The following is a 26,626-nucleotide window of genomic DNA, read 5'->3' as shown; positions in this document are numbered from 1 at the left end:
AAACATAACGATATGAAATTGTAATTTTTTGTAAAGAATCAACAACAAGTGGGACACAATCGTGAAGTGGAACGAAATTTATTGGATATTTTAAACTTTTTTTAGAAATAAAAAACTGAAAAGTGGGGCGTGCAATATTATTCAGCCCCCTTGCGTTAATACTTTGTAGCGCCACCTTTTGCTGCGATTACAGCTGCAAGTCGCTTGGGGTATGTCTCTATCAGTTTTGCACATCGAGATACTGACATTTTTGCCCAGTCTTCCTTGCAAAACAGTTCGAGCTCAGTGAGGTTGGATGGAGAGCGTTTGTGAACAGCAGTTTTCAGCTCTTTCCACAGATTCTCGATGGGATTCAGGTCTGGACTTTGACTTGGCCATTCTAACACCTGGATACGTTTATTTGTGAACCATTCCATTGTAGATTCTGCTTTATGTTTTGGTTCATTGTCTTGTTGGAAGATAAATCTCCGTCCCAGTCTCAGGTCTTTTGCAGACTGCAACAGGTTTTCTTCCAGAATGGTCCTGTATTTGGCTCCATCCATCTTCCCATCAATTTTAACCATCTTCCCTGTCCCTGCTGAAGAAAAGCAGGCCCAAACCATGATGCTGCCACCACCATGTTTGACAGTGGGGATGGTGTGTTCAGGGTGATGAGCTGTGTTGCTTTTACGCCAAACATAACGTTTTGCATTGTGGCCAAAAAGTTCGATTTTGGTTTCATCTGACCAGAGCACCTTCTTCCACATGTTTGGTGTGTCTCCCAGGTGACTTTTTATAGATATCTTTGAGAAATGGCTTTCTTCTTGCCACTCTTCCATAAAGGCCAGATTTGTGCAGTGTACGACTGATTGTGTCCTATGGACAGAGTCTCCCACCTCAGCTGTAGATCTCTGCAGTTCATTCAGAGTGATCATGGGCCTCTTGGCTGCATCTCTGATCAGTCTTCTCCTTGTTTGAGCTGAAAGTTTAGAGGGACGGCCGGGTCTTGGTAGATTTGCAGTGGTCTGATACTCCCTTCATTTCAATATGATCGCTTGCACAGTGCTCCTTGAGATGTTTAAAGCTTGGGAAATCTTTTTGTATCCAAATCCGGCTTTAAACTTCTCCACAACGGTATCTCGGACCTGCCTGGTGTGTTCCTTGGTCTTCATGATGCTCTCTGCGCTTTAAACAGAACTCTGAGACTGTCACAGAGCAGGTGCATTTATACGGAGACTTGATTACACACAGGTGGATTCTATTTATCACCATCAGTCATTTAGGTCAACATTGGATCATTCAGAGATCCTCACTGAACTTCTGGAGTGAGTTTGCTGCACTGAAAGTAAAGGGGATGAATAATATTGCACGCCCCACTTTTCAGGTTTTTATTTCTAAAAAAAGTTTAAAATATCCAATAAATTTCGTTCCACTTCACAATTGTGTCGCACTTGTTATTGATTCTTCACAAAAAATTACAATTTCATATCTTTATGTTTAAAGCCTGAAATGTGGCAAAAGGTTGAAAAGTTCAAGGGGGCTGAATACTTTTGCAAGGCACTGTAAAAGAGTCTAAAAGAATGAGGCAGAATATTCCTTAAAGGAGAAATAAGTACATCTATCTATCTTTGTATTAGATCTTTAATAATGCAGTCAGCAGAAGAGGGACACGTCACCCCGGAGGATCTACAACATGAAGGATTCCAGATAAAAATAATAAAAAAGGAAGAAGATGAAGATGAGGACGATGATTTCTTCTGTAAGTAAATATGGAGCAATGAGCCATTTCTCCACCAGACAGTATGGTACAGTACAGTGTGGTACAGTACAGTATGGTACAGCACAGTGTGGTACAGTATGGTAAAGTACAGTGTGGTACAGTATGGTACAGTACAGTATGGTACAGTACAGTGTGGTACAGTACAGTATGGTACAGTGCAGTGTGGTACAGTACAGTATGGTACAGTACAGTATGGTACAGTACAGTATGGTACAGTGCAGTGTGGTACAGTACAGTATGGTACAGTGCAGTGTGGTACAGTACAGTGTGTTACAGTACACTATGGTACAGTACAGTATGGTACAGTACAGTGTGGTACAGTACACTATGGTACAGTACAGTATGGTACAGTACACTATGGTACAGTACACTATGGTACAGTACAGTGTGGTACAGTACAGTGTGGTACAGTACAGTGTGGTACAGTACACTATGGTACAGTATGGTACAGTACAGTATGGTACAGTACAGTATGGTACAGTACAGTGTGTTACAGTACACTATGGTACAGTACAGTATGGTACAGTACAGTGTGGTACAGTACAGTATGGTACAGTACAGTATGGTACAGTGCAGTGTGTTACAGTACAGTGTGGTACAGTACAGTATGGTACAGTGCAGTGTGGTACAGTACAGTATGGTACAGTACAGTATGGTACAGTGCAGTGTGTTACAGTACAGTATGGTACAGTACACTATGGTACAGTACAGTGTGTTACAGTACAGTGTGGTACAGTACAGTATGGTACAGTGCAGTGTGGTACAGTACACTATGGTACAGTACAGTGTGTTACAGTGCAGTGTGGTACAGTACAGTATGGTACAGTACAGTGTGTTACAGTACAGTGTGGTACAGTACAGTATGGTACAGTACAGTGTGGTACAGTACAGTATGGTACAGTACAGTATGGTACAGTGCAGTGTGTTACAGTACAGTATGGTACAGTACACTATGGTACAGTACAGTGTGTTACAGTACAGTGTGGTACAGTACAGTACAGTATGGTACAGTGCAGTGTGGTACAGTACACTGTGGTACAGTACAGTGTGTTACAGTGCAGTGTGGTACAGTACAGTATGGTACAGTACAGTGTGGTACAGTACAGTGTGGTACAGTACAGTGGGGTACAGTACAGTGTGGTACAGTACACTATGGTACAGTACAGTATGGTACAGTACAGCATGGTACAGTACAGTGTGGTACAGTACAGTATGGTACAGTACAGTGTGGTACAGTACAGTATGGTACAGTGCAGTGTGGTACAGTACACTATGGTACAGTTCAGTATGGTACAGTACAGCATGGTACAGTACAGTGTGGTACAGTACAGTATGGTACAGTACACTGTGGTACAGTACAGCATGGTACAGTACAGTGTGGTACAGTACAGTGTGGTACAGTACAGTGTGGTACAGTATGGTACAGTACAGTGTGGTACAGTACAGTATGGTACAGTACACTGTGGTACAGTACAGCATGGTACAGTACAGTGTGGTACAGTACAGTGTGGTACAGTACAGTGTGGTACAGTATGGTACAGTACAGTGTAGTACAGTGTAGTACAGTGTGGTACAGTACAGCGTGGTACAGTACAGTATGGTACAGTACAGCGTGGTACAGTACAGTGTGGTACAGTACAGTGTGGTAAAGTGCAGTGTGGTAAAGTGCAGTGTGGTACAGTACAGCAGGGTACAGTACAGTATGGTACAGTACAGTGTGGTACAGTACAGTATGGTACAGTACAGTGTGGTACAGTACAGTATGGTACAGTACAGTGTGGTACAGTACAGTATGGTACAGTACAGTATGGTACAGTACAGTGTGGTACAGTACAGTATGGTACAGTACAGTGTGGTACAGTGCAGTGTGGTACAGTACAGTGTGGTACAGTACAGTGTGGAACAGTACAGTATGGTACAGTACAGTATGGTACAGTACAGTGTGGTACAGTACAGTATGGTACAGTGCAGTGTGGTACAGTACAGTGTGGTACAGTACAGTATGGTACAGTACAGTATGGTACAGTACAGTGTGGTACAGTACAGTATGGTACAGTACAGTGTGGTACAGTACAGTGTGGAACAGTACAGTATGGTACAGTACAGTATGGTACAGTACAGTGTGGTACAGTACAGTGGGGTACAGTACAGTGTGGTACAGTACACTATGGTACAGTACAGTATGGTACAGTACAGCATGGTACAGTACAGTGTGGTACAGTACAGTATGGTACAGTACAGTGTGGTACAGTACAGTATGGTACAGTACAGTGTGGTACAGTACAGTGGGGTACAGTACAGTGTGGTACAGTACACTATGGTACAGTACAGTATGGTACAGTACAGCATGGTACAGTACAGTGTGGTACAGTACAGTATGGTACAGTACAGTGTGGTACAGTACAGTATGGTACAGTGCAGTGTGGTACAGTACACTATGGTACAGTACAGTATGGTACAGTACAGCATGGTACAGTACAGTGTGGTACAGTACAGTATGGTACAGTACACTGTGGTACAGTACAGTGTGGTACAGTACAGTGTGGTACAGTATGGTACAGTACAGTGTAGTACAGTGTAGTACAGTGTGGTACAGTACAGCGTGGTACAGTACAGTATGGTACAGTACAGTGTGGTACAGTACAGTGTGGTAAAGTGCAGTGTGGTAAAGTGCAGTGTGGTACAGTACAGCAGGGTACAGTACAGTATGGTACAGTACAGTGTGGTACAGTACAGTATGGTACAGTACAGTATGGTACAGTACAGTGTGGTACAGTACAGTATGGTACAGTACAGTGTGGTACAGTACAGTATGGTACAGTACAGTATGGTCAGAGGTGGAAAAAGTACTGAAAAATTGTAATTAAGTAAAAGTACCTTTACTTTGCTAAAATTCTACTCAAGTAAAAGTAAAAGTACCCATCTAAAAATCTACTCGAGTAAAAGTAAAAAAGTACTCAATTTAAAATTTACTTTGAGTAAAAGTTACATAGTTACTTTTAATTATTTGATGTAAAAAAGTACAAGTCATAAATTAAATCATTTTTAATGAACTTTTAATGAACGAATTAAAGTCACTAAAGCAAACTTACTAAATGACACATATGAAACTTGACTCAACCAAACTCAAAGTGACGGCTAAGCGATTCCTTAGTAACACTATGCTCTTCCTTCTTTTTACAGATAATATAATTCACAAATCAACTGCATAATGTTTACAATCTGTTGAGAGATATAATGTGCAAACTATGTTCAGGTCACCCCCAACATTTTTAAGCACAACTGAAAAAAGTGCAAAAGTCTGGACTGTATGATCCAATTCAAAAACCACAATAAAAAACAAAACCAAAACCAAAATCAACAGAGAAAATGTGTGGAGCAATTCCTGGAGTGGAGTGTCCTGCCCCACAGAATACTACACCATTAGACTCTAAAGCTCTTGTTCAGTTGAAGTGAAGTGCCTCCCTCTCCATATTAAAAACCATCATAGCATCCTTCTAACATTTTAACGTCACATTTAATGAACATTCTCAAAGGTCTGCAAAGCTTGCATTCCCAATCTAGCTGTATTTTTTATCACTGTCTAGCCAAAGCTGTAGTCTGTGCTACAGCTAACAACCCAGGAGCTAGTCTATTATAAATTTAATTAAACAAATTATATCTAAAATCATACACTCGTATTATTTCTGACTTTCGTTCTGATAAAACCAATTTGTAAATGTGAGGTGATTAAATTAATTTAGGCGTCTTCATTTGAAACGTTATCAGTAGTTTATGGATGCTAGGCGGTTAAACGAATTGATATCATGAAGGCACATTTTACATGGAGGAAGATTTTAACCAAACAATAAATATAACATTTGGGATACACAGGCAAATATACATGTACTCTACTTACCACCACATGCTTTCGCAGGTTTGATGTGGAAGTTTTGAAAGCTGACAGCTCTGTCCGGCGGGGCAGGCACATTTTGCATTGCATGAGAACGTTATTGCCTCGTTTGCGTTTGAAAACAAAGAACTGGCTTAGATATGGCCAAGGATTTCCTTCGCTTTCCGATTCCTCTCCTCCAGCGGAATTCAATTTCTCTGCTTGGCAATCCTCAACCTTCTCCATGTCCTCCATCTCTTGCTCGTCTGTCTCGGCACCAGCCATCTTCCAACGATAGGCTCAAGTGGAAATTCCGCGCTCGAGCATCCGTGCACCGGCGCATCTGCGCCAATTTTTTTTTTTTTTTTTTTTTAATTCAGACAATTAGTTTTTTTTTTCCCAGCATTTCATTTTTTACTCAGTAACGGGGAGTTTTCCAAAGTAGCGAAGTAAAATACTTGTGTCAAAATGTACTTGAGTAAAAGTAAAATTACCTATTTTAAAAACTACTTTAAAAATTACAAATTACTCATAAAATCTACTCAATTACAGTAACGTGAGTAAATGTAATTCGTTACTTTACACCTCTGAGTATGGTACAGTACAGTGTGGTACAGTACAGTATGGTACAGTACAGTGTGGTACAGTACAGTGTGGTACAGTACAGTGTGGAACAGTACAGTATGGTACAGTACAGTGTGGTACAGTACAGTATGGTACAGTACAGTATGGTACAGTGCAGTGTGGTACAGTACAGTGTGGTACAGTACAGTATGGTACAGTACAGTGTGGTACAGTACAGTGTGGTACAGTACAGTATGGTACAGTACAGTGTGGTACAGTACAGTATGGTACAGTGCAGTGTGGTACAGTACAGTGTGGTACAGTACAGTATGGTACAGTACAGTATGGTACAGTACAGTGTGGTACAGTACAGTATGGTACAGTGCAGTGTGGTACAGTACAGTGTGGAACAGTACAGTGTGGTACAGTACAGTATGGTACAGTACAGTGTGGTACAGTACAGTATGGTACAGTACAGTGTGGTACAGTACAGTGTGGTACAGTACAGTGTGGAACAGTACAGTATGGTACAGTACAGTATGGTACAGTACAGTGTGGTACAGTACAGTATGGTACAGTACAGTGTGGTACAGTACAGTGTGGTACAGTACAGTGTGGAACAGTACAGTATGGTACAGTACAGTATGGTACAGTACAGTGTGGTACAGTACAGTGTGGTACAGTACAGTGTGGAACAGTACAGTGTGGTACAGTACAGTGTGGTACAGTACAGTGGGGTACAGTACAGTGTGGTACAGTACACTATGGTACAGTACAGTATGGTACAGTACAGCATGGTACAGTACAGTATGGTACAGTACAGTGTGGTACAGTACAGTATGGTACAGTGCAGTGTGGTACAGTACACTATGGTACAGTACAGTATGGTACAGTACAGCATGGTACAGTACAGTGTGGTACAGTACAGTATGGTACAGTACACTGTGGTACAGTACAGCATGGTACAGTACAGTGTGGTACAGTACAGTGTGGTACAGTACAGTGTGGTACAGTATGGTACAGTACAGTGTAGTACAGTGTAGTACAGTGTGGTACAGTACAGCGTGGTACAGTACAGTATGGTACAGTACAGTGTGGTACAGTACAGTGTGGTACAGTACAGTGTGGTAAAGTGCAGTGTGGTAAAGTGCAGTGTGGTACAGTACAGCAGGGTACAGTACAGTATGGTACAGTACAGTGTGGTACAGTACAGTATGGTACAGTACAGTATGGTACAGTACAGTGTGGTACAGTACAGTATGGTACAATACAGTGTGGTACAGTACAGTATGGTACAGTACAGTATGGTACAGTACAGTGTGGTACAGTACAGTATGGTACAGTACAGTATGGTACAGTACAGTGTGGTACAGTACAGTATGGTACAGTGCAGTGTGGTACAGTACAGTGTGGTACAGTACAGTGTGGTACAGTACAGTGTGGAACAGTACAGTATGGTACAGTACAGTATGGTACAGTACAGTGTGGTACAGTACAGTATGGTACAGTGCAGTGTGGTACAGTACAGTGTGGTACAGTACAGTATGGTACAGTACAGTGTGGTACAGTGCAGTGTGGAACAGTACAGTATGGTACAGTACAGTATGGTACAGTACAGTATGGTACAGTACAGTGTAATACAGTACAGTGTGGTACAGTACAGTGTGGAACAGTACAGTATGGTACAGTACAGTATGGTACAGTACAGTGTGGTACAGTACAGTATGGTACAGTGCAGTGTGGTACAGTACAGTGTGGTACAGTACAGTATGGTACAGTACAGTGTGGTACAGTGCAGTGTGGAACAGTACAGTATGGTACAGTACAGTATGGTACAGTACAGTACAGTGTAGTACAGTGTGGTACAGTACAGTGTGGTACAGTACAGTATGGTACAGTACAGTATGGTACAGTACAGTGTGGTACAGTACAGTATGGTACAGTGCAGTGTGGTACAGTGCAGTGTGGAACAGTACAGTATGGTACAGTACAGTATGGTACAGTACAGTGTGGTACAGTACAGTATGGTACAGTGCAGTGTGGTACAGTACAGTGTGGTACAGTACAGTATGGTACAGTACAGTGTGGTACAGTACAGTATGGTACAGTACAGTGTGGTACAGTACAGTGTGGTACAGTACAGTGTGGAACAGTACAGTATGGTACAGTACAGTATGGTACAGTACAGTGTGGTACAGTACACCACAAAACTCAAAACACCAACCTGATATTATAAATGAACAGGGAAACAGATTCATCAATAACAACCAAATTCATAATACCAATTCCACCCTAAACCACAGAAACAATTATGATCATGTTACTAACAAAAATGGTAAAGACCTCCTGCAGCTCTGTCGAACTTTAAGTCTGTACATCGTCAACGGTAGAACTCGAGGGGACTCATTAGGAAGGTTCACGTTCTGCTCACCTCTTGGTAATAGTACAGTAGATTATGCAATAACAGATTTAGACCCTTTCTCTCTCAGTGCATTTACTGTTAAACCTCTAACCCCTCTGTCTGATCACAGCCAAATTACTGTGTTCATCAAAAAGACAGAAACTAACCCCACCACACACACACGGCCCAGTAAGCTGTACAGCATCTCCAGATCCTACAGATGGGCTGAGAACAGCGCAGAAGAGTTCCAGAAAGCAATTAGCAGCACAGAAATCCAAATTAGCTTGGATAACTTTCTGGACACTGCGTACATTCACAGTAAAGAAGGAGTAAATCAGGCAGTTAAAAATATTAATCAGATCTTTAAAAATACAGCAAATAAAGCTCAATTAAAAATTAAATCTAAATCAAAACCTAAATCTACAAAAGATGACAGCTGGTTCGACAAAGACTGTCAAATGTTAAGAACAGAACTCCGTAAAATATCAAACCAAAAACACAGAGACCCAAACAACAGTAACACACGACTTCTTTACTGTGAAACCCTCAAACAATATAAACGTACACTCAGAACCAAAAAAGCTCAGTACACCCAAAAACAACTAACAATTATTGAACAATCGATCAACACACATCAATTCTGGGACAATTGGAACAAATTAAAACATAGAGAACAGGAAGAATTGGCCATTCAGGATGGGGATATCTGGACAACCCATTTCCAATCACAAATTATTAGTAAGTTAGAGGAACTGGAACGGGCTGTTAAAAACCACCAGAATCCTCTAGACTCTCTCATTACTGAGCAGGAACTTAAAGACAACATTAAAAAACTAAAAACAAAGAAATCATCAGGACCTGACGGGATCCTGAATGAAATGATCAAACACAGCAGCTCCAAATTTTACCTGGCGATGTTAAAAGTCTTTAACCTGGTTCTGAGTGTCGGTTCCTTCCCTGAAATCTGGAATCAAGGTCTCATAACACCGATCCACAAAAGTGGAGATAAATTCGACCCTAATAATTACCGGGGCATCTGTGTGAGCAGTAACCTGGGGAAGTTATTCTGTAGTATCATTAACTCACGATTATTACACTTCCTTACCCAACACAACGTCCTGAGTAAAAGTCAGATTGGTTTTCTACCAAATTACCGCACTACCGATCATATTTACACCCTACACACCCTGATCCAAAAATATGTAGTTCAAAATAACTCTAAAATATTTGCATGTTTTATTGATTTAAAAAAAGCTTTTGATTCCATTTGGCATGAAGGATTGTTTTATAAAATGTTAGAGAATGGTGTAGGGGGTAAAACATACGATCTTATTAAATCCATGTACACAGAAAACCAGTGTGGAATAAGAATCGGCAGTAAGAGAAACATCTCATCTCTCAGGAACGTGGAGTGAGACAGGGCTGCTGTTTAAGTCCAACTCTATTTAACATCTATATTAATGAATTGGCCTCCATGTTAGAGCACTCAGCCACGCCCGGTCTCACTCTACACGACTCAGAGATTAAACTCCTGCTGTATGCAGATGATCTGGTCCTGCTGTCCCCCAGCGCTCAGGGTCTCCAGCACAAACTGGACCTGCTGCAGCAGTACTGTCAGACCTGGGCCCTGACAGTCAACCTCAAAAAGACCAAAATTATGACCTTCCAGAAAAGAGCCAGATCTCAGGGAACCAAACACACATATAAATTAGGACACCATGAAATTGAGCACACTAAAGATTATACTTACCTCGGACTGAACATCAGTTCCACAGGAAACTTTAATCCGGCAGTAAATGAACTGAGAGAAAAAGCTCGCAGGGCGTCGACGCCATAAAACGTCAAACATTCGTGGAAATTCCGATTCGAATCTGGCTTAAAATTTTTGAATCAATAATTGAACCGATTGCTCTATATGGCAGTGAAGTTTGGGGTTCGCTTACACACCATCAATTCCATAATTGGGACAAACATCCATTAGAGACCCTGCACACAGAGTTCTGTAAAAGCATCCTAAAGGTGCACAGACACACAACCAACACACACCAACACACCACTAACACACACACACACACCACCAACACACACACACACACCACCAACACACACACACACACCAACACACCACTAACACACACAGACACACCACGAACAATGCGTGCAGGGCAGAATTAGGCCGATTTCCACTAATTATAAACATACAGAGAAGAGCAATCAACTTCTGGAACCATCTAAATGAGAGGGACCCCCAAACTTATCATTATAAAGCCCTGAAACACCAAGAGCTGAGCAAACATACCAGTCCCCTCATCCAACTGGTCCTGAGTCACTGCACCCATACACCACTAATACACACAGATACACCACTAACACACACAGATACACCACTAACACACACCGATACACTAATAACACACACAGATACACCACTAACACACACCGATACACTAATAACACACACAGACACTCTAACACACACAGATACACCACTAACACACACAGACACCCTAATAACACACACAAACACATTACTAACACACACTGACACACTAATAACACACACTAACACAATAAAGACTCAGGAACAAGAGAAATCTGTAAACCTAATTAGAATAAACCAAATTACACAAAAACTCCGAACTAAATATCTGAATTATTGGGAAACTGAAACTAAAACTCAAAGTAAAATGCAGTTATTTATTATTTGTTATTATTTGTTATTTGGCCCTAAACAGACACTACAGTGCAGCAGATTATCTGAGCACAGTATCCGACCCTAAATTAAGAAACACCCTGACGAGGTACAGACTGAGCGCACACGACCTGGCCGTGGAGACGGGGCGACACACCCGGTCCTGGCTGCCCCGGGAGGAGAGGTCGTGTCAGCACTGCACTCTCAGTACAGTAGAGACGGAGCTGCACTTCCTCACCCGGTGTACCAAGTACCACCACGTCCGCTCCCAATTCTTCCCTAAATTTAATAACATCATCCCCAACTTCACCTCCCTCCCAGACCCCGACAAACTGCCCCACCTACTGGGGGAGCACAGAGAGAGCTGCACACTAGCAGCACTCTATACTTACACCTGCCACCAGGTGAGGGACAGTGGGTGACCATGTCTCATACACACACACACACACACACACACACACGCACATGCACAAACTGATTGTTTTACTACCTCATTATTGTAAATATTATACTTTTTATTGTTATTATTTTGCACTGTTTTTATTAATATTTTATTCTATTCTATATTTTTTGCACATGTAACTGTTCTGTATATTTTTGTTCTTTCTTATTTTTATTGTTTATATTTCCCTGTAACTTGCTTTGGCAATACGAATGTCCTTATTTGTCATGCCAATAAAGCTTCTTTTGAGTTTGAGTTTGAGTACAGTACAGTATGGTACAGTACAGTATGGTACAGTGCAGTGTGGTACAGTGCAGTGTGGTACAGTACAGTATGGTGCAGTACAGTATGGTACAGTACAGTATGGTACAGTACAGTGTGGTACAGTACAGTATGGTACAGTACAGTATGGTACAGTACAGTGTGGTACAGTACAGTATGGTACAGTACAGTGTGGTACAGTACAGTATGGTACAGTACAGTATGGTACAGTACAGTATGGTACAGTACAGTAAGGTACAGTACATTATGGTACAGTACAGTGTGGTACAGTACAGTATGGTACAGTACAGTGTGGTACAGTACAGTATGGTACAGTACAGTATGGTACAGTACAGTATGGTACAGTACAGTGTGGTACAGTACAGTATGGTACAGTACAGTGTGGTACAGTACAGTATGGTACAGTACAGTGTGGTACAGTACAGTATGGTACAGTACAGTGTGGTACAGTACAGTATGGTACAGTACAGTGTGGTACAGTACAGTATGGTACAGTACATTATGGTACAGTACAGTGTGGTACAGTACAGTGTGGTTAGTATTGGAGTCACTAATCAGTAGAAATAATAAGAGAATGTGGATAGTGGGATTAGAACCTGTACTGTACCGTACTGTCCTGTGGAGAAGTGCTGCTCCACTCCAGTCTGGATTTAAGGTTTAAATCTAACTAGGATTTATTTGTGATTGGAAAACCAAACCCACAATTTTACATTTCCTGCAGTTGTTGAGTTTCTTCTTCACATGTTGATGGAATTTCAGGTGAAGGATCTTTAATCCCTGTGGAACAAGTCATCTCTGAGGAACATCTCACCCAAGTGGACCAACAGTTTGGAGGTTTCCAGATGAAGCCTGTGAAGAAGGAAGAACCTGAAGATACAGGTAGGTAATATCCAAAAAGTGTGTCAAGAGTGGATGCTCCATTGGGGTAAACACATCAGTAGAAGGAAAGGAGAGATTGTCTGTAACCATCAGACCTTGAGCAGCCTGTTTGTCTGTAGCATCAGCTAGAGCGTTACCTTTGGTAACTTCTAAATTGGACGAGTTAAATTAACTGTAAATTGGCAATGAACTATCAGCAGAAACAAATCCTCTTTCTGACCATATTTTCCCAAAATCATGTGCAACCCTATATGCCTACCTTGAGTCTGTGTAAATGGTCACAACCTGTCCAGAGAAAATAGTACAAGCTCGTGTCAATGCTACAAGTTCAGCTGCTTGTGCAGACTTGTAAGGGAGAGAAGAAGCCTCAACCACAATATTTGGTAATTTACATACAGCGGATCCACAAAGGAAGGTGGAATCATTGAAAGATGTGTATCGCCTTTAGGTCTAATACTACAAGATTCATGAATTATAGACAAACAGTCGTGGTCAAGGTCCATTTCACTGCCAGAGTGTTGCAGGAGGTCCTGAAGTAGTTTAGCAGGAGAAGTGGCAGAGGACAGCGGTTTAATGTGGAACACAGAATAACTTCATAGCCTGATCTATGTTGTGCAGTTATCAAGTCAAGTCAACTTTATTTATATAGCACTTTTTACAGTAGACATTGTCTCAAAGCAACTTTACAAAATCCAGGACCAACAGATACGAAAACCCCTGATGAGCAAGCCGAGGGCGACTGTGGCAAGGAAAAACTCCCTGAAAATTACAGGAAGAAACCTTGAGAGGAACCAGACTCAGCAGGGCCCATCCTTCATGGGTGGCCTGGAGGATACTTTAAATAAATACACGATTTACACAGAGCATACAAACACAGAATTAAATGATCTAAAAGTTATAACTGGTAATAAATAGATAAATAATAATAGAGTTATTATTCGGTCTAGTCTTTAATAAAGTCTGTAGTTAGTTCTTGTCATTCTTGATGCAATGACTCCAGACCGTTACATCCGGCAGGAGCAGCATCGTTGTCACTGCAGTATCGACTTTAATCCTTAACCTCGGCGGGTAAACAGGTTTCCATCAGAATTCCTTTGGAGTAAAACAACAGAGAATGTAGTTAATAATGTACAATGCTAGTTGAGTAAAACAGTTTTACAGAGAGTTTTAGACTCCGGCAGCCCTAATTATTACAGCATAACTAAAAGGGAGAGCGAGCAGGTAACAAGGTCATGAAGGCTTTCACAGGACATCAGCGCCCATCTCCCCACCGTCATCAAACCGGACAGAGTGATCGGACAGAGAGGCAGAACGACAGCAACCCAACATCCCTGATCACCACAAGTTTCTATCACCAAGAACCCCCAAGCTCTGCGCCTTTGTCTATACTAATCAAAAGCCTGAGAAAATAAATATGTTTTCAGCCTAGACTTAAACATTGAGACGTGTCCGAATCCCGAACAGAGGCAGGAAGATTATTCCAGAGTTGTGGAGCTTTGTAAGAAGATGCTCTTCCACCAGCTGTGATCTTTTTAATTTTAGGAACTATAAGTAACCCTGCATCTTGTGAACGAAGTGGACGCGCTGGGCTGTAGTGATTAATAAGTTCACTCAGATACTGTGGAGCCAGACCATGTAGCGCTTTATAGGTTAGTAAAAGTATTTTGTAATCAATGTGGAATTTAACTGGCAGCCAGTGTAGAGATGATAGAACAGGAGTAATATGGTCAAATTTTTTAGTTCTAGTTAGCACTCGAGCTGCTGCATTTTGAACTAACTGGAGTTTGTTTATGGATCTACCAGAGCATCCAGTTAGAAGAGCATTACAATAATCTAACCCAGAAGTTATAAACGCATGGATCAGTTTTTCGGCGTCATTAACAGATAGTATATTTCTTATTTTAGAGATATTACACAGATGATAGAAAGCAACTCTAGTAATATTATTAATGTGTGTATCAAAGGAGAGATCTGAATCTATTGTGACACCTAAGTTTTTTACATCTGGGCTGGGAGTAACAGAGAACGTGTTTAAGTTTAGCACCAGGTTAGAGAACTCGTCCCTCACAGCTTTAGAGCCAACAAGTAAAACCTCTGTTTTATCTGAATTAAGTAAAAGAAAATTACACGACATCCAGTTTTTTATGTCGTTTACACTTTAATCTTCTATCTTACTGATTGTGTCAGTATCATTTGGTTTGGCTGATATATACAGCTGTGTGTCATCTGTTATATGTTGTGTTCGTATGTTTTGTAAAATATGAATAACGTGTTGTGGTGTGTGCAGAATGAGCAGGTAAGATAGGATTATTTTCTGTGTGTCCTGTACCATCTATAGCCTTTGTTGAGAGTAAAGCCAAGTTTATGCATTAAATCGCATCCTAAATTAGACGGTAAGTCAGTAATGACCACAAATCGATGAGTAAAGGAAATGGTTGTAAAACCATATCAACAGATAACAGATGTGTAAGTGTACAGTTATGCCAAGTTCACACTACACGACTTTCCAAGTCGTCAGGTCGCTGTACAGTTCACACTATACGACTGAATCTTTTGCACTCGGGAGTCTTTCAGTCGGTGTATATTTCACACTACACGACTGATCGGCATTAGGGGGTTTCACACTACACGATCCATCACCAACTGGAATCGCAGACGAGCTTCTCTGGTCTCCCTTTTTTTCTTTTTTTTTTTTTAAACACGTGAGAAGTGACGAGAAGTTTAATGATACCACGTCCAAAAATGCACGTCAACAAATAGCGAGAGATCAAAGTTTGTGCGCTGACGTGATGAAATCAAGGAAGAAAAATAAATGAATCTCAGTGGATTTGGCAACACGAACAGTATATGGCTTGTTCTGTAGTAAGTTGGAGGTTAATTAATAATTTTGCAATGCAGCGTGGGTATTGTTTTGTAGAGGACGATCAAGTCAGAAATACTGTAAAACGTGTGTGTGCCGGTGTATCCTGATATAAACTATATTAATTAAGCACCTGTACCACTCGTCTCTTGCGTTTCCCCTCACGCTGTATCCTGCGTTTTCATTGGCTGTTCGACATGTCACTCATTCCCAGTCGCACATCTGAGATCAGATATCTGACGTGCTAGAAAACTCAATCCAGTCGCCGAGTGGTCGGCGAGCCGGTCGGGTCGAGTTGTTGGATAGTTCACACTTGGCGACTGAGAGCCGAGTTTTGATCGCCGAGCGAACACCGAGTTGCTCCCGACTCGGAAAATCAAGCACCGACTAGTCGCCGAGCGAAAATCAGGGCAAAAATCGTGTAGTGTGAACTAGGCATTAGTTGAGACCCCTTCTATATCCACAGACCTTAATTTGTTGTTAGAGACTGGACTATTGTACTGACGACCACTTAAGGAACTACAGGTGGCACCAGTGTCCACAAGAAAGTCATAAACTTCATCCTCTACCTGTAAAGACAATAAAGGTGAAGTAGAAAACTTGTCAGACAGGGTGGTAGTCAAGCAGGACCAATCTATTTGTACCTCAGGGTCTCTGCTGTGGGCAGCTTTATTGTGAATTAGGAGGAGCTGTGGGAGTGGCCTGGTACACCATCATTAACATAGGAGCCCATTGGGTGGGACCAGGAGTCCACTGAGGGTTGTTTGAAGGAGGAGCCTGCTGCTTCTGAGATGAAGCGCCATTTTGTTTGCTATTCTTATTTTTACCTGCTTTAACTGTTTACCATATTCAGAACCTGTACCCTGTTCACACTGTTTTTATAACACTCACGTTCATAATGACCAGGTATTTCACAATAATAGTAATTTCCCTTTCTACCATTCCTCCTGACCGCCCCCCATGAAGCATCCTGTACACAAGAAACAGACAAAGCAGAGGAATTAGTACACTTACCAGGAAATGCTCCAGAACCTTCTACTTCTCACACATGCTTCTGAAAGTACTCCACACTCATGTCAACTGAACAGCATAGCCCAGACATGCTTTAGCTTCACCCCACCCTGGATGATACGAAGACCTGATATTATATTTGATCTTGCATATAACAAGAAAAGAGACACCCATTCAGTTACATATCAACAAGAATTCATTATGATTAGACTGAAGTTTCCAATGCACCAAGCTATTTATACAGATGGATCGAAAACGGAGAATCAAGTATCGGCGGCAGTTGTAGCTGGTAGCTACTCCAATGAAGTAAATCTCCCACAGAACAGCTCCTCCTTTACAGCTGAAGGTTATGCCCTCCTAATGGCTTTAGAACATATAGAAACCACTAAAACAAACAAAGCACTGATATTTACTGACTCTAAATCCTGTCTGCAAGTTCTGGAATCGCGTACCCCACTCCATCCAACCATCATAAACATTCTGGAAAAAACTCATAAACTAACAGAGCACAACTTTGAAATAAAATATTGCTGGATCCCTGGTCACTGTGGGATTACAGAAAATGAAAAAGTGGACCAATTAGCAAGAAGGAACACAAGCGAACAGATAACAGACCTCAAACTCCCACCCTCCGACCTCTTCACTCTAATAACAGTATACATACTAAACCAGTGGCAATCAGAATGGAACTCACAAATCAGCAATAAACTGCATGAAATCTGTCCTGATATAACGACTAATCAAACAACATTTCTAGAAAAACTGACAGAACAAACCTTATACACAAGATGCCGCATCGGACACACCCAGCTCACACATTCATATTTAATAAGAACAGAGGAGCCCCCTGTATGCAACATATGTCAAACCATTATTACTATAAAAGAAATTTTCATAGAATGTGTTAAATATAACTGAGAGAGAGAGAGACTGAAAGCAACGGACTCTATAAGCAATATCTTCACCAGAAATAATTCAAACATGATCATAAACTTTCTTACAAATACAAACTTGAGGACTTTCTTATAAGTGCAATAAACTACTACCCAGAATAACCGGTCCTGCCTTGAAGATAACTCAACAGAGTAAACAAGGCATTAGAAAAACCAACCAACCACTCATGTCAGTTATGCCTGATTGTAATCGCATAACCTGAGCATCATCTGCATGCATATTATTCAAGCAAGTGTCAGAACTATAGTCACCTTCACTTCAAAAGAACAAGCAGTGTTTACAATATATAAATCAAGATACAACTTAGGTTTAGTTGTTTGTCCTTGAGAAACACTCCCTACATTCTTTTTTTATTGTCTGTGTTACAATAACTGACTCAAACCGACACAGAATCCACATTCCTCTTATTCCCGATTTTTCTTTTCCATCCAAAGATCTAAACCATCTGTCATAAATCCATGTTCCCAATCAGGGTCTCCATATTTATCCACTGTACACAGTGTAGCAGTTCACTAATATTCAGATTTAAAAGAACCCTTCCTCAAACCTATGAATTTCATCCATCCTTAGAAATTATCCATCCAACTTTGTCCTAATCTATCAAGCCATTGCTCAGGAGTTTCATGTAAATTTGGAACCGTCAACATTCTTAAAACCTTTGGCACCCGTTTTAAAACAATAAAGACAGGACAACAAAATGATTTTGAGTACTCCCTCTCACAGGAAATGTTCAAGAAATATCAAATATGCTAAAAATTGAGTAACAATAATAATTGACCAAATAATAACTAATGACACAACAGGAGTAGAAGAGAGGAAACCTAAAACAACAACAATAAATAAGGGATCCCAGACCAGAGTAATCAGATAGGTGTATGGAACCTTCAATCAACACTTTATTCTGAACCGTACTCTAAATGCTGAGTTAAAGCACTTTTCATTGGTTCTCTCATTGATTTTCCTCTTTTCACCACATCCTGGAAGGTTTGCTGTTTATTGTTTATTCATAGAAATATATTTGATTCTTTCTGCTTCAGAACTGAACAAGGATTTCTCCTGCTCCTCGTGTCCACGTTCCTCTACAACCCAAAATCACCTCCACAATCACATCAAGAGCTGCAACCATGATAAATATGAGACTCTGGTGAAGATTAAGACTGAAGATGAGGATCTGACGCCCACCAGAAGCTCCAGTAATCAGCAAACGTCCTCTGGTCCTGTCAGCATTAACACCTCTCTCAGTCCCACACAGGAAGAAGAAAACGTCTGCTCACAGTGTGGGAAGAGCTTCAGGTACCAGAGTGAACTCAAACGACACCAGCGCATTCACACTGGAGAGAAACCATATCAGTGCTCACAGTGTGGGAAGAGCTTTAATAGACCGAGTCATCTTAAAGATCACCAGCGCATTCACACTGGAGAGAAACCATATCAGTGCTCACAGTGTGGGAAGAGCTTTAATAGACAAAGTGATTTCAAAATACACCAGCACATTCACACTGGAGAGAAACTATATCAGTGCTCACAGTGTGGGAAGAGCTTTAATAGACAAAGTGATCTCAAAATACACCAGCGCATTCACACTGGAGAGAAACCATATCAATGCTCACAGTGTGGTAAGAGCTTTCATATAAAGAGTGTTCTCAAAGATCACCAGCGCATTCACACTGGAGAGAAACCATATCAGTGCTTACAGTGTGGGAAGAGTTTTAATCAACAGGGTAATCTCAACATGCACCAGCGCATTCACACTGGAGAGAAACCGTATCAGTGCTCACAGTGTGGGAAGAGTTTTAATACACAGAGTGATCTCAACAAACACCAGCGCATTCACACTGGAGAGAAACCGTATCAGTGCTCACAATGTGGGAAGAGTTTTGCTCATCTAAATACATTTAAGAAACACAAGTGTGACACATTCAATTGTACCGAATAAATGAAGGGTTTGATTTTTAATCCCACATTCCCAAAGTAATCACCAAGTGTTCCTGTTAATGTAGCAACAGCTGTAATGTTTAGCATGTGCACCTGTTTCTTTTTATTGTAATAAATGAACCCACAGTCTCTGCAGTCGGGTGGTACAGTGGCTTAGCAGGGTTTCCTCACACCTTCCAAAAACATACCAGTATGTGGACTGACTGATATAAATCCTTCCTGTGAGTGAGTGAAAGTTTTCCTTTAAAATTCTACATGTAAAAGTTCCTTATTTGGAAACTAAACGTGGTGTTCCGTATTGAACTGATACAGGACGCGCTTTGTTCCATATTTTTATTATTGGGAGAGAAATGCTGCAAGTTTTCCACAAAAATTACAACGACCCTTTTTACCATTCCTTATGACAGTACCCTCAGGACCATCCTGGCTGATTGCCCACATTCTCCACCATTTGTTAGGTTTTTACTCAGTCACCCAAAGTCCCATCCTTTGAGCTAATAGAAAGAACTTAACCAGGAGAAGAATCATTCAGTGAATCTGGTGCACGAGGAAAGCACCCAGACAAGACACCAAGTCAAAGTATGAATGTCTCAGTTTATTAACAGAAAACAGTTTTTATAAACACAGGATTACATGAGAAAGTTTTAGAGAGAAGAAGAGTTTTAATAAACAAGATCACAACTAGCCAAAACAATGTTCAGAGCTGCATGCTCAGCTTGTAAGCAGTGAGAAGTGAAGAAATACTAGGCCTAATATAAGTATATGGACATACAGTGGGGAAAATAAGTATTTGATCCCCTGCTGATTTTGTAAGTTTACCCCCTTACAAAGACTTGAACAGTCTATAATTTTTATGGAAGGTTTATTTTAACAGAGAGAGACAGAATATCAACAAAAAATCCAGAAAAAAAAACATTAAATAAAAGTTATACATTAATTTGTATTTAATTAAGGGAAATAAGTACAGTGTATCACAAAAGTGAGTACACCCCTCACATTTCTGCAAATATTTCATTATATCTTTTCATGGGACAACACTATAGAAATGAGACTTGGATATAACTTAGAGTAGTCAGTGTACAGCTTGTATAGCAGTGTAGATTTACTGTCTTCTGAAAATAACTCAACACACAGCCATTAATGTCTAAATAGCTGCAACATAAGTGAGTACACCCCACAGTGAACATGTCCAAATTGTGCCCAAATGTGTCGTTGTCCCTCCCTGGTGTCATGTGTCAAGGTCCCAGGTGTAAATGGGGAGCAGGGCTGTTAAATTTGGTGTTTTGGGTACAATTCTCTCATACTGGCCACTGGATATTCAACATGGCACCTCATGGCAAAGAACTCTCTGAGGATTTGAGAAATAGAATTGTTGCTCTCCACAAAGATGGCCTGGGCTATAAGAAGATTGCTAACACCCTGAAACTGAGCTACAGCATGGTGGCCAAGGTCATACAGCGGTTTTCCAGGACAGGTTCCACTCGGAACAGGCTTCGCCAGGGTCGACCAAAGAAGTTGAGTCCACGTGTTCGGCGTCATATCCAGAGGTTGGCTTTAAAAAATAGACACATGAGTGCTGCCAGCATTGCCTCAGAGGTTGCACCATACGCCGCACACTGCATCAACTCGGCCTGCATGGTCGTCATCCCAGAAGAAAGCTGACGCACAAGAAAGCCAAGACAAGCAGTCCAAGAACATGGATTACTGGAATGCCCTGTGGTCTGACGAGACCAAGATAAACTTGTTTGGCTCAGATGGTGTCCAGCATGTGTGGCAGCGCCCTGGTGAGAAGTACCAAGACAACTGTATCTTGCCTACAGTCAAGCATGGTGGTGGTAGCATCATGGTCTTGGGCTGCATGAGTGTTGCTGGCACTGGGGAGCTGCAGTTCATTGAGGGAAACATGAATTCCAACATGTACTGTGACATTCTGAAACAGAGCATGATCCCCTCCCTTCGAAAACTGGGCCTCATGGCAGTTTTCCAACAGGATAACGACCCCAAACACAACCTCCAAGATGACAACTGCCTTGCTGAGGAAGCTGAAGGTAAAGGTGATGGACTAAACCCAATTGAGCACCTGTGGCGCATCCTCAAGTGGAAGGTGGAGGAGTTCAAGGTGTCTAACATCCACCAGCTCCGTGATGTCATCATGGAGGAGTGGAAGAGGATTCCAGTAGCAACCTGTGCAGCTCTGGTGAATTCCATGCCCAGGAGGGTTAAGGCAGTGCTGGATAATAATGGTGGTCACACAAAATATTGACACATTTGGGCACAATTTGGACATGTTCACTGTGGGGTGTACTCACTTATGTTGCCAGCCATTTAGACATTAATGGCTGTGTGTTGAGTTATTTTCAGAAGACAGTAAATCTACACTGCTATACAAGTTGTACACTGACTACTCTAAGTTATATCCAAGTTTTATTTCTATAGTGTTGTCCCATGAAAAGATATAATAAAATATTTGCAGAAATGTGAGGGGTGTACTTACTTTTGTGATACACTGTATTTGATCCCCTACCAACCAGCAAGAATTCTGACCCCCACAGACCGGTTATGTGCCCATGAGGCACACATTAGTCCTGTCCCTGTATAAAAGACTCCTGTCACAGAATCAGTTTCTTCTGTTCAAATCTCTCGACCACCATGGGCAAGACCAAAGAGCTATCAAAGGACGTCAGGGACAAGATTGTAGATCTGCACAAGGCTGGAATGGGCTACAAGACCATCAGCAAGAAGCTTGGTGAGAAGGAGACCACTGTTGGTGCGATAATTCGAAAATGGAAGAAATACAAGATCACAGTCAATCACCCTCGCTCTGGAGCTCCATGCAAGATCTCACCTGGTGGGGTAAGAATGATTCTGAGAAAGGTGAGGTCAGTCCAGAATTACACGGGAGGAGCTTGTCAATGATCTCAAGGGAGCCGGGAGCACAGTCACCAAGAAAACCATTAGTAACACACTTCGCCGTAATGGATTGAGATCCTGCAGTGCCCGCAAAGTCCCTTTGCTCAAGAAGGCTCATGTACAGGCCCGTCTGAAGTTTGCCAATGAACACCTGAATGATTCAGAGAAAGCTTGTGAGAATGTGATATGGTCAGATGAGACCAAAATTGAGCTCTTTGGCATCAACTCCACTCGCCGTGTTTGGAGGCAAAGAAATGCCCGGTGGGGATGGTGTTCTTGGGGTCATATCCAGCATTTCTCTGCTCCCGGCTCCCTTGAGATCATTGACAAGCTCCTCCCGTGTAATTCTGGACTGACCTCACCTTTCTCAGAATCATTCTTACCCCACCAGGTGAGATCTTGCATGGAGCTCCAGAGTGAGGGTGGTTGACTGTGATCTTGTATTTCTTCCATTTTCGAATGATCGCACCAACAGTGGTCTCTTTCTCACCAAGCTTCTTGCTGATGGTCTTGTAGCCCATTCCAGCCTTGTGCAGGTCTACAATCTTGTCCCTGACGTCCTTTGATAGCTCTTTGGTCTTGCCCATGGTGGTCGAGAGATTTGAACGGAAGAAACTGATTCTGTGACAGGAGTCTTTTATACAGGGACAGGACTAATTTGTGTGCCTTTTGTGCACATAACCGGACTGTGGGGGTCAGAATTCTTGCTGGTTGGTAGGGGATCAAATACTTATTTCCCTCAATTAAATACAAATTAATTTATAACTTTTATTTAATGTTTTTTTTCTGGATTTTTTGTTGATATTCTGTCTCTCTCTGTTAAAATAAACCTTCCATAAAAATTATAGACTGCTCAAGTCTTTGTGAGGGGGTAAACTTCAGATAAAAAATCAGCAGGGGATCAAATACTTATTTCCCCCACTGTAAGTGTAGCTAAAGAAACTTTAGAATAATAAAAATAAGGGAAGAGCCAATAAAAGTGCACTAAATAAAAAACAAATAGGCAAAAAATGTCAGATCAGTTGTGGTGGCCTCAGTGGCATCAGCTTATAGAACCAAGGATTAGATGGTTAAAAGAATATTGTAGTGGTAAAGGGTGCCAGACAACTGGGCTATAACCAATAAAGTGGTAAGGGAATCAGCTAGTAAAATACTTGGTGTTGGACAGAGGAAGAAAGAAAAAGAGACTTGGAGGTGAAAGTGCAAAAAAAATGAACTTGCCAAAAATAACTGGTATCTTCAGAAAGGCAAAGAGAATCGACAGAAGAACAAGGAGATGTGGCGTTAGGCAAAGTGAGGAGTGGTAAAAGGCTAAGTAAAGGATGTATGGCTAGCTGAATAAGAAGCTGGAGACTAAGGAAGGTGATTGTGTTACGTGGGAGGAAAAAGGAGGACCCAAGATGCAGAGTTAAATAACAAAAAATTTATTAATAAAAGTAAACAAATAATAATCAGGGATATAACGTTAAACATAAGAAAACTTAACCGAGTCGCGAATCCCCATCGCAACTTGCGAGGCCGTCGCGACCGGCATTGCAGGACAGGAGCTTCTCCATAGAGGAAATAACCCGAACTCGCCGTCGCAATGTCCGGGGACAGGTGGCTCTGTCACTAGTCGCACCATGCTGACACCAGGCAGAAGCTCACCTATAGGAAACAAGAGAATGATCCGGACCCGCGTCCGCGCAGTCCGAGGAAACCGGTGGCTCTGTCACTAGTCGCACCATGCTGTCACCAGGCAGAAGCTCACCTATAGGAAACAAGAGAATGATCCGGACCCGCGTCCGCGCAGTCCGAGGAAACCGGTGGCTCTGTCACTAGTCGCACCATGCTGTCACCAGGCAGAAGCTCACCTATAGGAAACAAGAGAATGATCCGGACCCGCGTCCGCGCAGTCCGAGGAAACCGGTGGCTCTGTCACTAGTCGCACCATGCTGTCACCAGGCAGAAACTCACCTCTAGGAAACAAGAAACACACCAAACTCGCCGTCGCGATGTTCGGGGAAACGGATGGCTTGAACGTCAGCCGCAGCTGGAATGCAACCAATCCGTTTAGCGCGAGAAACACACCGAACTCGCCGTCGCGTCGTTCGGAGCGATGGCTGTATTCCCAAAGACCGCTTAAGCGGCGGGGAAAAAACAGCCATCCCGGAGCGCTTGCATAACGGGTTCATGGGCTGAACTCCCAAAGACCGCATAAGCGGCGGGGGAGAACAGCCAACCCGTATAGTGCAAGGAACACACCCGGAGCGCTTGCATAACAGGCTCGTGGGCTGAATTCCCAAAGACCGCATAAGCGGCGGGGGAAAACAGCCAACCCGTATAGTGCAAGGAACACGCCGAACTCGCCGTCGCGATGTTCGGGGATACACCGAACTCACCGTCGCGAAGTTCGGGAATCGGGTGGTTTGTCACCAAGCCGAAGCTGGAATGAAACCAACCCGTATTGTGCAAGGAACACGCCGAACTCGCCGTCGCAAAGTTCGGAGAGCCTGATGGCTAAGTCACCAACCACACCTTGCTGTGGCTGGGACTGAAAAAACAAAAAGCAACCAAACCAAACGAAACAGGGCTAAAGGCATGACAACCTGTGGCTGCATGGTGCCTGCTTAAATAAGCAGGTGCAGCTGCAGGTCGTCAGCCTTAATTAGGAGACCTCTAATTTAAGGCCTTTGTTCCAGAGGATCTGTAATTCCTGCAACGCCGGGGACCAAGGTAGGTTAACCCCAACGCCGCAGGAAACCTTACAGATTGGAGGGATTTGCCAGACAGTGGAACAGAGCTGGAATGGATTTACAGCAGGTTAGAATAATAAAGGATGCAGACGGGAATGTGCTGATAAATGAGGACAGTGTATTGAGAAGATGGAAAGAGTTTATTGAGATGATGAATGAACAAAATAGGAGAGAGAAGGTTGGAGAACGTACAGATAGTGAGCCAGAGAGTGTCTTGGATTAGCAAGGAGGAAGTGAGGGCAGCCAAATAGAAAATGAAGAGTGGAAAGGCAGTTGGCTCAGATGACGTACCAGTGAAGACATGGAGATGTTTAGGAGAGATGGCTGTGGAGTTTTTAAGTAGATTGTTTAACAAAATGATGGAATGTACGAGGATGCCTGAGGAGTGAAGAGGAAGCGTAACTGTTCCAGTTTTTAAGAATAAGGGTGATGTGCAGAGCTGCAGCAACTACAGAGGAATAAAGTTCATCAGCCACAGCATGAAGATCTGGGAAAGAGAAGAAGAACTAGGTTGAGAAGAGAGTTGAGGATTTGTGAGCAGCATTATGGTTTCATGCCAGCAAAGTGTGTTGATGGAGAAGTAGTGGAAGGCCGGACTCAGAGCTGGTCCATGATGCAGTACCCCCTCCACCTCAAACCTGTCTGTATTTACTTCTGAACATCTCACTGCTCAACATCATATATATTTTACACCACATTCACATACTTCATTATTCTGCCACTCTTGGTGTCCTCACATAATTCCACAGCTCCTCTCTCTGCACCCTTTCCTGTTTGTAATGGTCATGGACAGTCTGACTAATGAGGTTAGGTAGAAGTCATCATGGACTATTATAATTGTGGATTAAATGAATCGCAGCAAGACTAGAAGAGCAAATTCAGGAGAGCATGGAGATGAAGATGCTGTGATTCTCGCTTGGAGTTACGAGGATGGACCAGATTAAGAACGGGTTTATTAGAGGGATGGTGCAGGTAGGATGTTTTTGTTTTTCTGTATCCATTAAGTACATGGAACAGTGGTCTCTTTTTAAAGGTTTATAAAAGAGTCTCAAACTGTTTTCCTCTGCTGTTAGAACTAGTAATGGGAATTCCGGCTCTTTTAGCTCCCAAGTGGCTCCTTAGATGTTTTTGTTGCTTGAATTAATTTATTACCAAATTACATGTAAAATGAATTACTAATGTAAAAAAAAAAATTGTATCAAGTGGCTATTGTTTAAATGGCTTTATTTATATACTCAACATGAAACAGTGTTAAAACAATAAATTATAAAATACAAAAACAAAGGTCTCAATTAGACAAAAAGGTCTGATTGTGTTTATTATATATAACA

General features: G+C 41.9%; 1 protein-coding gene and 1 pseudogene across 1 annotated transcript; one reads left to right on the top strand and one right to left on the bottom strand.

Annotated features, from left to right (window-relative positions):
• The window catches only part of LOC134331611 (zinc finger protein 850-like), a 150,444-nt pseudogene that overhangs the window by 89,891 nt on the left and 33,927 nt on the right, over positions 1–26,626 (bottom strand).
• On the top strand, positions 1,625–19,849 carry LOC134332165 (zinc finger protein 239-like). Its single transcript, XM_063013728.1, has 3 exons — positions 1,625–1,738; positions 12,771–12,890; positions 18,753–19,849. Exons 1-3 carry the CDS (start codon positions 1,627–1,629, stop codon positions 19,649–19,651), a joined length of 1,131 nt encoding a protein of 376 aa, XP_062869798.1. The 5' UTR covers positions 1,625–1,626; the 3' UTR covers positions 19,652–19,849.

This window comes from Trichomycterus rosablanca, chromosome 1 (genome assembly GCF_030014385.1).
Source record: "Trichomycterus rosablanca isolate fTriRos1 chromosome 1, fTriRos1.hap1, whole genome shotgun sequence".
NCBI lineage: Eukaryota > Metazoa > Chordata > Actinopteri > Siluriformes > Trichomycteridae > Trichomycterus > Trichomycterus rosablanca.
This window is presented reverse-complemented; position numbering and strand designations above follow the sequence as displayed.

Coding starts and splice junctions, on each gene's coding strand:
- LOC134332165 (XM_063013728.1), top strand. CDS start 1,627: ATGCAGTCAGCAGAAGAGGGACACGTCACCCCGGAGGATCTACAACAT. Junction 1,739..12,770: donor TGAGGACGATGATTTCTTCT/GTAAGTAAATAT, acceptor ATGGAATTTCAG/GTGAAGGATCTTTAATCCCT. Junction 12,891..18,752: donor GGAAGAACCTGAAGATACAG/GTAGGTAATATC, acceptor TTTCTGCTTCAG/AACTGAACAAGGATTTCTCC.